At 48.6% G+C, this 14,814-nt stretch overlaps 1 protein-coding gene across 3 annotated transcripts in view; it reads left to right on the plus strand.

Moving 5' to 3' along the window:
* FYCO1 (FYVE and coiled-coil domain autophagy adaptor 1) overlaps window positions 1-14,562 on the plus strand; it is a 70,425-nt gene extending 55,863 nt beyond the window's left edge. For all 3 annotated transcript variants that reach the window (XM_017521882.2, XM_017521898.2, XM_017521890.2), the window contains 4 exons: window positions 2,462-2,557; window positions 8,455-8,665; window positions 11,798-11,907; window positions 13,710-14,562. In XM_017521882.2, coding sequence (XP_017377371.1) covers window positions 2,462-2,557; window positions 8,455-8,665; window positions 11,798-11,907; window positions 13,710-13,785 — 493 coding nt within the window. In that variant the 3' untranslated portion in view covers window positions 13,786-14,562. The remainder of the gene's footprint in view (window positions 1-2,461; window positions 2,558-8,454; window positions 8,666-11,797; window positions 11,908-13,709) is intronic.
* Window positions 14,563-14,814: the final 252 nt, after the last annotated feature.

Below are 14,814 nucleotides of genomic sequence, written 5' to 3' on the forward strand. Positions count from 1 at the left end.
CAACACTTTATCCTGACTCGCTCCTAATGCGGAAGCCTTGGGTATGTCCTCCTTTGGGAGCATTTGGGACAGAAGAAAACCTTACTCTGAGACAAATAATGTAGACATTCACTGGGCGTGGGCTGTGTGCACAGCAAGGTGCCCAGGCATGCCAGGGTGAAACCCGCAAAGGGACAGACAAGTTGACAGACTGGAATATGTGTTCTAGAGATATTCAGCTCCACTGACCACAGGCTCCTGCAGAAACTGAGAAGGAAAGGGTGGCATGCCATCAGCCAAGCTAGCAGTAGGCTGCCATGACCAGAGCAAGGGGAGGAGGAAGGCTTCGTGGGCAGTGAGTATCTTATCTTTGCTGATTCTACCTCAGTAGCAAGGAAAGGAAGCAGCTCTAGTAGGGGGTGGGCTGCCCTCTAGTGATCATGCTTTGGTTGCCATCCTTCTCAAGCTCTTACATCCCTTGGTATTCTGAGTTGCTGGAACATTTTCTAGGGCATCCCACAGTAAGAAATACATCTTACGTGGCTATCTAGTGTGCATGTGTGTACACATACGGTCAAAACAAGCCTCATAAGTACTTACCCTTGTAACATGCAATATACTATTGTATTTTCTATTTTATTCTAAATGTTGGTCATAACCTACTAAATTGATTCACAGCCCAATAAATGGATAATGACCTGCAGTTTGAAACCCTATTGAGAAGAAAGCCCTCTGCCCTAATTGTTACCTTTGAGACTGCATCACCCACCCATCTCACTCCCACGTCACTCATGTAGCGTGTCCACCAGGGCCAGCAAAGGTCTGGGAAACCTGCTCTGTGAATCGTCTGCTTGTCTGTCATCAGGCAGTCTGTCATCACTGTGGTCAGAGAGGAGGGTGATAGATGAAGAGAGATCATATGTTAGGATATCTTTTATCCTGAATGCAGGAAAATTGGGAGAACCAACTACAGCTTTCAGAGTCTCATCCTACATTATCTCTTTATCTCGTTTATGGTATTTGCCTTGGACAAGGATGAAAGCAGGCCTGAGTGACCCTGGCCTATCTGCTCTGGACCTCTGCTTCCCTGTTACCAAGTGGGTGGTTGCACGAGCTGGCTCCTTGAGCAGCTTCTTGCACTGATGTTCCCTGTTTCTGTTCGTCCTAGGGTGAGGTTGGGGGCCTGGAAACCAGTAGCTGGAAAAGCAAAAAGAAGGAGGTGTTAGGCAAGGAGGAGGACAGAGAGGGGGCTGAGGCCAGGGAGAAAAAGAAACACCAAAGTGACAAATTATGCCCCCGGTGGCAGCAGGTGCTGCAGCCCACATTCTTCCTGCACCTTCCCTGAGAAGAGCACGGGAGGCTGCAGGCAGGAAGCTGCTTACCAGAGCAAGCCCACCTCTTTCTCAGTCAGTGGGCTCCATAAAGTGCTACCTCTGAGTCCTTTAAAATGTACAGCCTTTTCAAGCCATCAGAACCCAGAGTCCATCCAGTTCCATCTCCTTCCATTTAGAGAAGGGAAACCGGGGTCTCAGGAGGAAAGCGCTCACCCTGAGCCACACAGTTAGTCACCTTGCTGAAGCTGAAATCCTGATGGACCCCACCACAGTCATACCACCTCCTCTGCCCTCGGGGGCCACAGAGACCTCCAGCTAGACGGAGCCCCCCACTGCCCAGGGCTGGTGGCATTCAGCTCCTGGAAGAACATGGATTGTTTCAGCATTTTGAAAAGAAGCCACACTGAGTGGGAGATCTTCCGCATTAATGCCGGCACAGGAGGGCAAGCCTTAGTTTTGGAACTAGGTTTCCTCTTTGTCAGAACTGGGGAGTGGAGCTGGTTGGGCTCTTAGGCACCTGAGATTGTATAAGCACCTGGCTGAGCTGAGCCTAGGGTTCCACAGGGAGAGCACTAAGTTGCTGTCAGGGTATAGTTCTGCCTCCAGCCCTGCCTCTGAGGAACTGCCTGGGCTTCTGTGTCCCCATCAGTGAAGTGCAGGGACTGCAATCTGCCAATATGTTCCAACGATCAGTAATTGAGACGGTGTTAAAAACCTCCCCTGGGTGCCTGTTCTTGTGCCTCAGGGATGGGCCAGAGGCTTCTCTAGTCATGCACTGGCACTGAGAAGGCAGGACCCAGTGGCGCTGGTACCTTGGCCCTGTGGCAACAGCTCTGCTGGCGTGGGCTAGGAGAGTGGTTGATTTGTGATTCCACTCACCGTCTATAGCAGAAGGTCTCTTCCCTACAGCTGCTCCAGGGAAACTGCTGTAGCCCTATTGTCTTCTCCCTGTCCACTTGCTTGGCCCTGGCCCCTGCGGCCCTCCCTCTACTCACAAAATCTGCTGGGGCCTCTGTCACGGCCTCTGCGATTAAAGGATTCTCCATGCACCTGAATTTGGCTACATGACTCCAAGACTGTGGACCCCAGGATGTGAGACCCTGTGTGTTGATAGCTAAATGTCTGTGTTCTCATTTGTGGCATTTCAGGGACACTACATCAACCTCACTAACGCCTGAGGACACTGAAGACATGCCCGTGGGGCAGGATGCAGAAATCTGCCTGCTGAAGTCTGGAGAACTAATGTAAGTGGCAGCTGCTGCCTGGTTTGGCGTTGGAGGAGCACTGGCCTCTCCAGTGCCAGCACTGGGGACCGCCCCAGGGGCTCTGACTTGGAACCAGTGAGGCTTCAGCTTATGCCTTTTCTTCAGGTATAGCTTATATGCATTAAGATTCAAGCAAGTATACAGTGCCTGAATTTTGATGAATGTTACAGTGTAATCACTACCACAGTTAAGATATAGAACAGTTTCCTCACCCTGGAAAGTTCCCCGTGCCCCTTTATAATTATTCCTCCCACACCCCGTGTTCTTTTCTCAAAATAACTTTGTTAATTTTCTTATCATATGAGCAAAACACTTTCATTGTAAAAAATTAGGAAAATAGAGATAAGCAAAATATTTTGATTTATAGCGTTCTAGTCTTTTTTATACACATACATACATATAATTTTTAACACAAACAAATATTCTAAATCTTATTTTGTAGTCTCTTAAAATTTGCTGTAGCATGAGTATTTTTCCCTATCATCGAGTTCTCTAGTGTTATGTCCACGGGCTGCATAATTGTCATTGAATAGATTCAATCATTCATTCACAGATATTTTTTCATTAGCTGTGATGTACCAGGTACTGTTTTAAGTGCTTAGGGTATGTCAGTAAACAAAACCAACAAAGACCCACCCCTGACCCTCATCAAGCTTACATTTCAGCAAGGGTTGATAGACGATAAACTATACACATAATTAAGTCAATATTGTATCAATGTTGCAAGGTGGTGCTTGCTATGGAAAAAGGTAAAGTAGGATAACAGGGAAGGAGAATTTGCCATTTTAAATAGAGGGACACTGAGAAGATAAGACTTGAGGGAGGTGAAGGAGTTGCCAGGCGTATATCTGAGGGAATAGCATTTCAGGCAAAGGGAACAGGCAGCACAAAGGCCCTGAGATGGTGCCTGGCATGTTCAGGGACTGAGAAAAGGGCCAGTGTGCCTGCAGCAGAGAGAACCAGGAGGCGGAGTCAGAGTGGGAATGAGGGTCCCAGCACACAGGGCCTTGTCGGTCATTGTAAGGACTTTGACTTTGAATCTGAGGGACATGGGACCCCCCCAAATGAGGTTTGTAGCATTAAGAGTGATTCGATCTAATTTACATACGAAAAAGGATCATTCTGGTTGCCATGGTGGAGAATAGATGATGGAGGGCAAGAGCAGAAGAGGGGAGAACTGTTGGGAGGGTATTAGAGGAATCCTTGTTCCTTGGACCAAGTGTTGGCAGAGAGGACAAGGGCAAATTCTGGGCCTATTTTGAAGATGGTGCAGACGGAATTTCCTGACGGGTTAGATGTGGTTGTGAGAGAATAGATAACCCATTCCAGCAGTTCTCAGGTGACCCTGGACCACACTCAGACAGACACTATGTTCAATTATGGGGTAGACCGAGCAGGAAGAATTAAGTAGCCCCCTCACAAGCCGTTGATGCTGGGGAGTATGAAGTGTCAGGGCCACCCTTTCTGGAGAGCACCGTGGCTGCAGGATGTACCAAAAGTTCAAGAATTGCATTTTCTCTATGATGCAATAAACCTACATCTGGGAAATAATGACTAGATGTGCAAAGATAAAGCTACCAAAATGTCCCTTGCATGCTACTCACAGCAGTGACAATTAGAAATAGTAAAAGAGAACTTGAATGATTGTGAATGGCTGTTGAATTTTGTCAGATCTTTTTTCTGTGTCAGTTGATAAGATCATAAGCTTTTTCTTCCTTAGCTTGTTGATATGATGGATTGCATTGATTGACTTTCAAATATTGAACCAGCCTGCGTACCTGGGGTAAATCCCACTGGCTGTGGTGTATAATTCTTTTCACAGCTGGATTTGGCAAAATGTCTAAAGAATGTTTTGCCAGATACAGAATTCACAGTTGACAGTTCTTTTCTTTCAGCATTTGAAATGCGTGTGCCGCTACCTCCCTCTGGCCTCCATGGTTTTAAATGAGAAGTCCCCTGTCATTCAAATTGCTATTCCCCCATAGATAATGTTATTTCTCTCTACCTGCTTTCAAGTTTTTTCTTTGTCTTTTTTAATATTTTTTTTTTTTTACTTTTTTATTCTTTTATCATACTTAAAGTTCTGGGGTACATGTGCAGAATGTGCAGGTTTGTTACATAGGTATACACATGCCATGGTGGTTTGCTGCATCCATCACCCCATCATCTACATTAGGTATTTCTCCTATTGCTATCCTAACTCCCCACTCCCTTCTAACCCTCCCCTAGCCCCCCACTCCCCAACAGGCCCCAGTGTGTGATGTTCCCCTCCCTGTGTCCATGTGTTCTCATTGTTCAACACCCACTTATGAGTGAGAACATGCAGTGTTTGGTTTTCTGTTCTTGTGTCAATTTGCTGAGAATGATGGTTTCTAGCTTTGTCCATGTCCCTGCAAAGGACATTTGGGCAAAGAGTTCATGACTAAAACACCAAAAGCAATGGCAACAAAAGTCAAAATAGACAAATGGGATCTAATTAAACTAAAGAGCTTCTGCACAGCAAAAGAAACTATCATTAGAGTGAACTGGCAACCAACAGAATGTGAAAAAAATTTTGCAATCTACCCATCTGACAAAGGGCTAACATCTAGAATCTACAAAGAACTTAAATAAATTTACAAGAAAAAACCTCATCAAAAAGTGGGTGAAGGATATGAACAGACACTTCTCAAAAGAAGACATTTATGTAGCCAACAAACAGGAAAAAATGCTCATCTCTGGTCATTAGAGAAATGCAAATCGAAACCGCATTGAGATACCATCTCATGCCAGTTAAAATGGTGATCATTAAAAAATCAGGAGACAACAGATGCTGGAGAGGATGTGGAGAAATAGAAACACTTTTACACTGTTGGTGGGAGTGTAAATTAGTTCAACCACTGTGGAAGACTGTGGCGATTCCACAGGATCTAGAAATAGAAATTCCATTTGACCCAGCAATCCCATTACTGGGTATAAACCCAAAGGATTATAAATCATTCTATTATAAAGACACATGCACATGTATGTTCTTCGTCTTTTGTTCTTAGAAGCTTAATTATGATGGGGCTTGGTGTGAATTTCTTTGAGTTTTTCCTATTTGGGGTACACTCAGCTCTTGAATCTCTAGGCTTATACCTGTTGCCATATTTGGAAATATTTTTGAATATTTTGAATAGTTTTTCAGATGCACTCTATTTTCCCTCTCCATTTGGGGCTCCCGTGATACAAATGTGAGCTCTTTCGTCCTTGTCTCGCAGGTCTCTGAGACTCTGTTCTTTTTCCTGGCACCCCGCCTCCCAATTCTCTTTTTCCTGTGTTGTTCAGGTTGAGGAATTTCTGTTTTTCTCTCTTCAAGTATAACTGTCATCTTCATTCAGCTATTGAGTGTCCAGTGATTTTTTTTATTTTGGTTATTATAATTATTTAGTTCTAAAATTTCCATTTGGTTCTTTTTTATATCTTCTGTTTCTTTGGTGTGGTTTTTTTTTTTATTGTTTCAAGAACATTTAAAATTGTTGTTGAAGCATTTTATGATGGCTGCTTTAAAAGCCTTGACAGATAACTCCAGCATCTGATGGATGTCAGTCTCGGCTTCTGTTGATTGTCTTTCCTCATGTACGCTGTGATTTTCCTGGCTGTTAGGATAATGAGTGTTTTCGTGTGATATGTAGGCGAGGGGCTCAGAGACACTAAGCTGTTGTGATTTTCCTCGTGTTCTGGGGGTCCTTAGTCACTCCGCCTTCCTTCTCCTGCCCTTCACTTTTACTGCAACTGCTGAATTATTATTTTTGGGGTTTTTTAGTGGCAGTTAATGGGAAAGAACAGGGAGATGTTTGAAATCATGTATAATAAAACTTTTTTAAAAACCTGCCCTCAAGTAAAGGTTATGAGGAAAGTTAGGAGATTTAGGATAATTAGAACACATCCCACCTGATTTTGGTAAGCAAAAAAAAAAAAAAAAAGAAATTAAAAAAGGAATAATTAGAACACACAGATCCAAGGCAGATCCTTTTCACACTTGTGACATGAGCCTTATAGACAATAGGCGTCTTAAGATTACATTATATTTGAGCAAACCCTTGATTTGTTTTTGCTAAGCTCTCCTTTGGAGAGGCCGAGTATTGTCCTTGTCACTGAATAGATGATGTCTAGAATACATGATTGGGGCACAATCCAAATACCTGGGTGCCAGGAGAAACTTCTGGAGCATAAAATGGTAAAATGCCCCAGCATCAATGGGGCATGATATCAAGTAAATGACTTTTTTTGTGGTAATATGTTAAGATTTCCACGTTATGAGAAAGGTGTCTTTTCCAGAATGGACCCCCGCACCCACCCTCAGATTCTTGAAAATTGTAAATATTGGTTGAGGGCTCTTAATCAGAAATAAACCCTAACACACAGAGACATATTGTGTTGAATTGAATTCTCACAAAGGTGAGTATTGGAGCTGTTCTTTAAAGATTCTGGTTTTTAAATCATTTCTTGCCCTTCTCATTAGCTTTGGGGAGTCTGTCCATTCATCTCCACAGCTTTGGAGGCAGATGAGCCCTCAGCACCACCACTTGCTGTGCAGTCTTGGGCAAGTTCCCTAACCTCTTTGAACTTTAGTTCCTGCCCCTGTGTTAAAGGGGACAGTAATACATTTTCTCCACAAAGGCAGTTGGTATGGTAGAAAGATGATGGCTTTGGCTCAGACCTGTGTGAGCCTGGATTGAATTTCTTAATCTGTTTGCATATTAGTTTCCTCTTTTGTAGAATGGCAACAGTGATGCCTTCCTGAGGGAGCCAGTGCAGTAACACATGAAATTGTTGAGCATAGGGCATGGCCTATGGTGGCTGCCACCTTCCCATTTCACAGTTGAGAAACTGAGGCTCAGAGTGAGTTGACTCACCCAAGGCCACACCGCTCCTAAGTTGCAGCTCTTCCCTGGAGGCCCTGTCTCCATGATTGCGAGCTAACCTAGCTGCCTCGGGAGTTGCACAGTGTAGGAGGGGTACCACTCAGCCTGGAAGGGGCCCCGAGGAGCAAGCTCCCCGGGTTCATCTTGTAATCTAGTCCTTGCAGCAGTCATGAGGCAGGCCTGGTTGTCCCTGTTTGGCAGATGAGGAAACTGAGGCTTTTGAAAGGATACGCCCTGCAGCAGGGATGCAGTGTGGCCACCCACCTCACGTTCTTCACGTCATACTCTGGGTCCAGCACAGAGGAGCTCACTGTCAGTGAACCCTGTAAACTTCTTGAAGAAGCTTTTATCTACCCAAGGAGAGTAAGAACAAGCATCTCTTCCCAACACCATTGTATCACTTCCGCCACCCTGCATCATAAAGAGTATGGGATGTTGGCATTTGAGGGAAGGTCAGGGTGCGCATGTGGAATCTTACAATGGATGCGAGATGCACCTGAGAAGAGGGACTATATCTAAAGGGCGGGAGGCTTGTGCTGATGAGGTGAAAAGGGTGAGGCAGGGAACTGGAAGGAGAAATGGCAGAGAGAAAGCAGACGGCTGAGCAGGAGGGCACCTTCGAGAGAGCAGCAGAAAGCTGCACCTCGGCACTCACTTCCTGTCCACGAGGGACGTGGAGCCGGTCAGGCCATCCTCAATTCCTTAGTTCTCATGGGCTTTCAGCTCCACACAGGCAAGGGTGTCGTCTCTATTTTTTACTGCTATGTCATCAGTGCCTAGAACTATGCCAGGCGTGTAGTAAGCACTCAGGAAACATTTGTTGGAGTGAGCTGCCTGTCCCATACTTAAGCATGTTGGCCAGGGTTACCCGGCACTTGTCCTCTCAAGAGCCTCCGAAGTCTCCAGCCACCTCTGAGCCACAGACGACCTGGCCAGTGGACACAAACGCTTTGCCCGTCAATCAGGTCCTTCTCTGTATTTTTATTTTAGGATCAAAGTACCCCTCACAGTGGAAGAGATCGCCAGTTTCGGGGAGGGCAGCAGGGAGCTGTTCGTGAGATCCAGCACCTACAGCCTGATCCCCATCACTGTGGCCGAGGCAGGCCTCACCATCAGCTGGGTCTTCTCCTCTGACCCCAAGAGCATCTCCTTTAGCGTGGTCTTCCAGGAGGCCAAGGACACACCACTGGATGAGTGTAAGGTATGGCTGGGCTCCCTGCCTGTGGGTTCCTTCACACATCTGGGTACTTGGGCAGGCCTTTTCCAAAGCAGGGCAGTGGCCATCCCACTCTCTGCTGGGCAGGCCTCACCTGGAATGTTCTGGGCCGTGTCATGCAGAGAAAGTAGAGCACTTGGGCCTTGTCCAGTTTGGGGAGAAAAAGACCCAAAAGTTCTGGAGAGCTGTTTTCAAATGTCTGAAGGTCACACTGTCAGACACAGGTAGTCTGCCCTTGGGATAGACGGGTAGGTGAAAGAGGAGTACAGACATATGACTCAATTTAAGGATCATTTTCTAATAGAACTGTGCAAAACAGGAATGGGTCACCATCTCTCTTCCTCTGATTTTTAGCTTAGGGTGTTCAGCATCTCCACGGAAGGTTATCAGCAGAGACAACCCCAGTGTCACTTGGGTGGTCGAGCTTGAAATCTTGGTGGCAGGTATCAATTCATAAATTCCTAAGACATTCTAGGCATGGAATGTTGACAGTGCCAGGACTGTAGTTCTCAACCTTGGCTGCAAATTAGAAACACCTAGAGAACTTTTAAAAACTCCACTCCTGAGGCCACACCCTGACCACTAAGTCGGAGTCTCTAGGGGTGGGATCCAGGCATCTCCAAGTGATTCCAATGAGTGGCCCAAGTTGAGAACCACTGGTATAGATTAGGGGGTTGAAGCCAGAGTAGAAAGGATGGAACCCAGATCACAGGGACAGAGGTTGGGCAGGGCTCCGTGGGTGGCTGATTCAGTACGAGGCAAGGAGGAGGGAGGCCCATGCCTGGGGTCTGAATTCCATGCCTGCATCTCTACAGAGAAAGGGTGTAGAGGAATATTAGAAGGAGAGCCAGTTTGGATGGAAACACAAGTTCCACTTGAATTATTCTGAGTGGAAGGAATGGTAAAAGCAGTTGGGCCTGCTGGACTGGAGCTGAAAGGGAAGCCCAGCCTGGGAATATGACTACAGAAATCTCCATTTTGCAAGAATTGCAAGGATCAAGATAGAGAAAAGCAAGCTGAAGTCATGTGAAACAAGAGATCTGTGAAGTCTTTGCAGGACTGTTAGTCCCTTGTGTGTTTGGTCTACTGCGTGCCCTCAGGGGGCTTGAGGCTGAGGGATGAGGAAGGCCCAGAGCAGGAGAGCCCAGCTAGGAGGCACGGTGGGCCACACAGCAGTTCCTTCTCTGGTGCTGGCATCCCACAGAGGAACACGTACCCGCTTGGGTTTGCTCTCCTGCCATCCTGCCCTGTTGGAATCTGCTCATTGCAAGGATCACTTTTGTCATTTCTCTGCTTTTCAGACTCACTCTCAAAATGTAACTCTACTCCCTTGGGTTGGCCTTGCTTATTGGAGTCTTGTGTTCTCTCATTTAAAACTGCTCTGCCCATCTTGTCCTTTTGGGACTTACAGCCAGCTCCACATACCTACCTCCAGAGCCCTTCCTTCTGGAGTGATTCTGAGCCTCCATCCAGGAGGTCCTGGCGCAGCCAGCATGCCTATCAGCTCCACACTGACAAACGGCAGCGCTGCCAACAGTTGCCCTTGCCTCTCACCCTCACGTTCCTCAGCCCTGCCGTGCCCCCAGCCCTGAGTCCACCCTGATATCAGACACCGTGAGTGTTTGTGCAGGGAGGAAAGGGACAAAATCAGGGATCCAGGCCTTTGCTGTTCTGCCTGCCCACATGTGGCTGGGCTGTGGGCCTCTCCTTGCTCAGTCCCTACCCACCGATTCTTCAGCAGCCTGGGGTTCCTGTGTGGGTCTACCAGGAAACAGGACCTTGGGGATCTACTGAGCCTTCCTCATCTCTAGCTTCCAAGGGGCCCCACTGCCTTTCCCCACAGTGACGCCAGGGGGCAGAAGGGACCCCTGTACAGGGTGCTCAGGTGCTTCTCTGCCTTCACAGGCCACTGTCACCAGCCACAGATGGGAGTGGCTGTTATCTCTGCCTGACATCCCCCAAAGAAACCAAGGCCAGGGAAGCCTGTTCCCAGACATGTGCCCTCAATATCTATCCCAGGGACTCTCCGGGTGCTCTCCTGACCAGCCTGGGGCTTATAGGAAATGACAGGTGCAGTGTAAATTGCAGCACTCAGGCTTCATGATTATGGAGGAATAGACACAAGGAACTGTGCTGTGTATTTGTAAACTACTGATAACCATTTATTGAGTGTCTGCTGTATACTGGACTCTGTAGGCCCCACAGGGGATAGAGAGAGATGAAGGAAGTGAGACACCATCTTAAAAAAAAAAAAAAGGAAAAAAATGTTGGTTGGTTGGTTGGCTCTGCCTTATCTCTTAGCATATTTTCAGTTTTAAAATAAGGCCTGTGTCTTAGCTTGTAAGCAAATTGAAGAGCCTGCCCTCGTGGGGAAGAAGTGAGCCATTCAAAGACCTCCCCCACCAACCCTGGCCCTGTCCAACACATACCATTTGCACAGATTTTCTCTCTGACAGTGAGGCCCTTCAAAAATGATCTGGAAAAAAGTCACTGTCAATGTCTCCTGGGACTAATTTCTCATTCTCAGGGAAGGCAGAGAGTGAACAGGAGGCTGAGGCTCAGATGTGGGAAGATGAAAGGGTGCTGGGGCGCATGGACCAGCCAGGGCACAGCCAGCAGAGAGGCCTAGGTGGAGCCAGGGGTGTCGAGCCTAGAGGAGAGGGGGCCTAGCAGCTTTGTGCCTGGAAGGTTGTCATCTGGAAGGAGGACTCAGCCTGTCCTGTTGAGACCCAAGGGCAGCACGAGGACCAACAGGAGACAGCCAGACAGATAGATCTTACCTAGACTAAGCTTCACATCCTGAAGCCAGAAAGGGGCCTCTCCTTTATAGTCCATGGAATGTTCTAGCATCTTCTGTGTTCAAGGCTAGGGGATCACTCCTTAAGTGTGCTGACCAGGTCATGATTCTGGATGAAACTTACAACCACGAGTCATCAACAGCCTCAGGGTGTGGGATGGCACTGGCCACTACTGGGGGCTGGTCCCAGCTCCAGCCCTGCTTGGCTGTGACCTCGGGCAACACACTCAGCCTCCTCCCCCAAAATAAAGGGTCTGCCCTGAGGATGCCCAGGGCCCTCTCAGCCTCTGATGTTTTTGCGTATCTGCTTTCCCTTCCAGGTCCTCATTCCTACGACCCGATGCAACTCCCACAAGGAGAACATCCAGGGCCAGCTCAAGGTTCGCATGCCTGGTATCTACATGCTCATCTTTGACAACACCTTCTCAAGGTAGGGCCACCTCAGGCACTAGCTCCATGTCTCCAGGCCTCTCTGCCACCTCTTCTCAAGAGCAGAGGTGGACACTCAAAACCAATTATTTGTCGATGACTTATTATTCATCATTCTTTGATTATTGACCCCTCTCCCGTGGTGTTGCAGTGTTTGTTAAGAGATTTTGTTGCACACAGGCTCATGCTTGCAGAGTCTCGCCATGTCACTGCTGAGGGGCAGAGGAGTGACACTCCTAAGTCACACAGCTAGGGCTGGAGCCGAATCTGAACCAGGCGGCCCAGCCAGTCTGAACTCTTAATAACCAAGGTGCCCTTTCCCTCTCTCTGATGTTGATTCCCACTGTCCTGCCACTGCCTTGCCCAAAGAAGGGGCTCAGGAAATACAGGGAAGGACTGAATGAATGAATGAGAAAGGGAGAAATGAAAGAAGGAAGGACAGAGCTTGAGATAAGCAGAGACTGCCTAAGACTGCACGGTGAAGGCCCTAGCTGGGTGGCGGGAGTGGCAGGTGCCATCTCTGGGAAGCACTCTGAGGACCAGCTAAAGTCCAGGAGTGAATAGTTTAGGGGATAGCGGAGAGGCTGGACAGGAGAATGGGGATAGAGGGTGATGAGTCCAGAGGGACAGCTGGGAGGGGAGCAGAGAGAGGACCGACATTAACTGAGCATCTGCCAAGCTCGTGGACAAGCGTGGTTAGGATTGCCGGGCACCTGCCCCTGTTTATGTCTTCTGCTTCAGCACAGACCCCTTAAGTGGAGCTGGCTCTTTAGAGAGACCTGCCTGAGCTGTTTCCAGCCACATCCTCTCTGAGCAGGACCCTGGGCTACGGGTCACACCCCCAGCATGGGTACTTGGCTCTCAGCAGAATAACCAGGGAAAACTGTGTCACCCCCTCACCACCTCCAGGCTTTGAACTACCAGGGCTTGTGGCCAAGAGTGCCCACCACAGGAGGGGATGGAAGATGAACTTCCCACCTTGCTGCCTCCTGCTCCTGCCTACACTCCCCAATAGAAATGAAAGCACCCCTGGAGTTAGCAGGACCTCATGGCATAGGCCTAGCATGGCCAGAGAGCTCTCTTTGGAGCCACCCCCCACCCCAAGAGTGGATATGAGCCCCAGCCCCTCCTGAACAGGATAGGGCAGTGGTTGGGGAACACCAGGCCCAAACTCTGCTCTTCCCCCAGCGGCCCTTAGTTGAGTCTCCATTTCCTCCTCTGCAGTGGCAGCCACACTGCGCATTGATGGAGACATGGAGGAGAGGTGCGATGAGGGCAGAACACCATCCCAAGGCCAAGCAGGCTCCCAGTTACACCTGGAGGTGGCCATGGTGCTGTGGCAAACTCTGACCTTGACCCACTGAGGTCATCTCAGGGGCCTAATTGAGATTTCCAAGCTATGGATGTCAGAACTGAGTTAGCTGCCAAGTCAGAAAAAAATCTATGCTGGCCTCCGCCATATGCCTCCTCCCATTGCCTGCTCTTTACACCCCAGTACACACACTGTGCAGTCCCCACCTCTAGCTGCTTCAGAGCAGCCAGGTGAGGGAGGTGACATTCACAGCCTGCGACCAAAAGAGCATTTCTGCACCCAAGCCTCAGGAGAGTCCACAGTGATGTCCTGAGACCCTCTGACCCTCACAGGGAGAGAACTCCACTAGACAGACAGGAAATGGGGTGCGGAGCTCCAGCACCCACACAACCAGGTCACTGCAATGACCACAGAGGCCTCAGCAGCAGCTGCCACCCCTCAGACTTTCAGCTCTCAAGTAACGCCCTCCCTTTCCATTTCTGTTTCCTTAGGTTTGTCTCTAAAAAGGTATTTTATCACTTGACGGTTGATCGGCCCGTGATCTACGATGGAAGTGATTTCCTGTAGCTTCAGCACCTCAGTAGCTTCACTTCATCCACAGGAAACACTACTCTTCCTCACCTGTCACATAAAGCATTTTTTTAAAAAGTCAGCTGCTCCAAACTCATCAGCTCTGCCCCTCTGGAAGAGAGGCCCCTGGGCTGCCCCTCAGAGGCAGCGTCTGGGGAGCACTTTGTGCTCAGCACGACGCACCAGTCACTGTTAGCCCCAGAGGCTTTGAAAGGCTCAGGCAGTGTTTCCGTTAAGTAGTAGATCTCTATCCAGCTGTTCTCATGCCCAAAGGGATGCTCTACCAAAGGCTTAAATACCCAGGAGACCATCAGCCTCTCCTGGAAGCACAGTTGGCTCCAGGCCTCCTGTGGAGGGTTTCACAGGCAGAGGTGATCCCAACTTCTGCTGATGGGGAGACTTTCTGCCCTGCGCCACCAGGGCCCTGCATCTTGGAGACCTGAGCTGGTTGCCCTGACCATGCCCTGTGAGTCCGCAGGCTATGAGGCCCTCAAGTACTCCTAGGAAAAGGAAACACATGCCATCATGCAAGCCAGGGTGCCAGGGGACCCTCCTGAGATCTGGACCAGCCTCCTCCAGTCACGGTCCTGTCCCTCAGTGCCCCAGTAAGCTGGGGGCTGCTCCAGAACTCAGCAGTGTTGAAAGGGCCTCTACGCTGCACTCTCTTCCTGGCCCTTTTGTCTGGGTGACTCTGTCCTCAAGTAAAGCCCTTCACTCAGCCAGGCCTCTCCACAGCTCAAAACATTGCCCTAAGAATCAGAAGTAAAGATAATCCAAGAACAAAACCCACCATACTGAGGGTCTGCAGTGGCTGTGTGTTCACTACATCTAACGTCCAAATGCCAGCCAGTGTGGATGCCGTGATCACAGAGCAGAATTGTGCACTGGCTTTAGGGCTGCTCCTCAGCTGATGGTCCACTTTTATTTATATAAATAAGAGCTTTGGCCAGGTGTGGTGGCCCAAAGCTTGTAATCCCAGCACTTTGGGAGGCCAAGGTGGGTGGATCACGAGGTCAGGAGTTCGAG

This window comes from Cebus imitator, unplaced genomic scaffold (genome assembly GCF_001604975.1).
Source record: "Cebus imitator isolate Cc_AM_T3 unplaced genomic scaffold, Cebus_imitator-1.0 Scaffold0, whole genome shotgun sequence".
In the NCBI taxonomy this organism is placed as follows: domain Eukaryota; kingdom Metazoa; phylum Chordata; class Mammalia; order Primates; family Cebidae; genus Cebus; species Cebus imitator.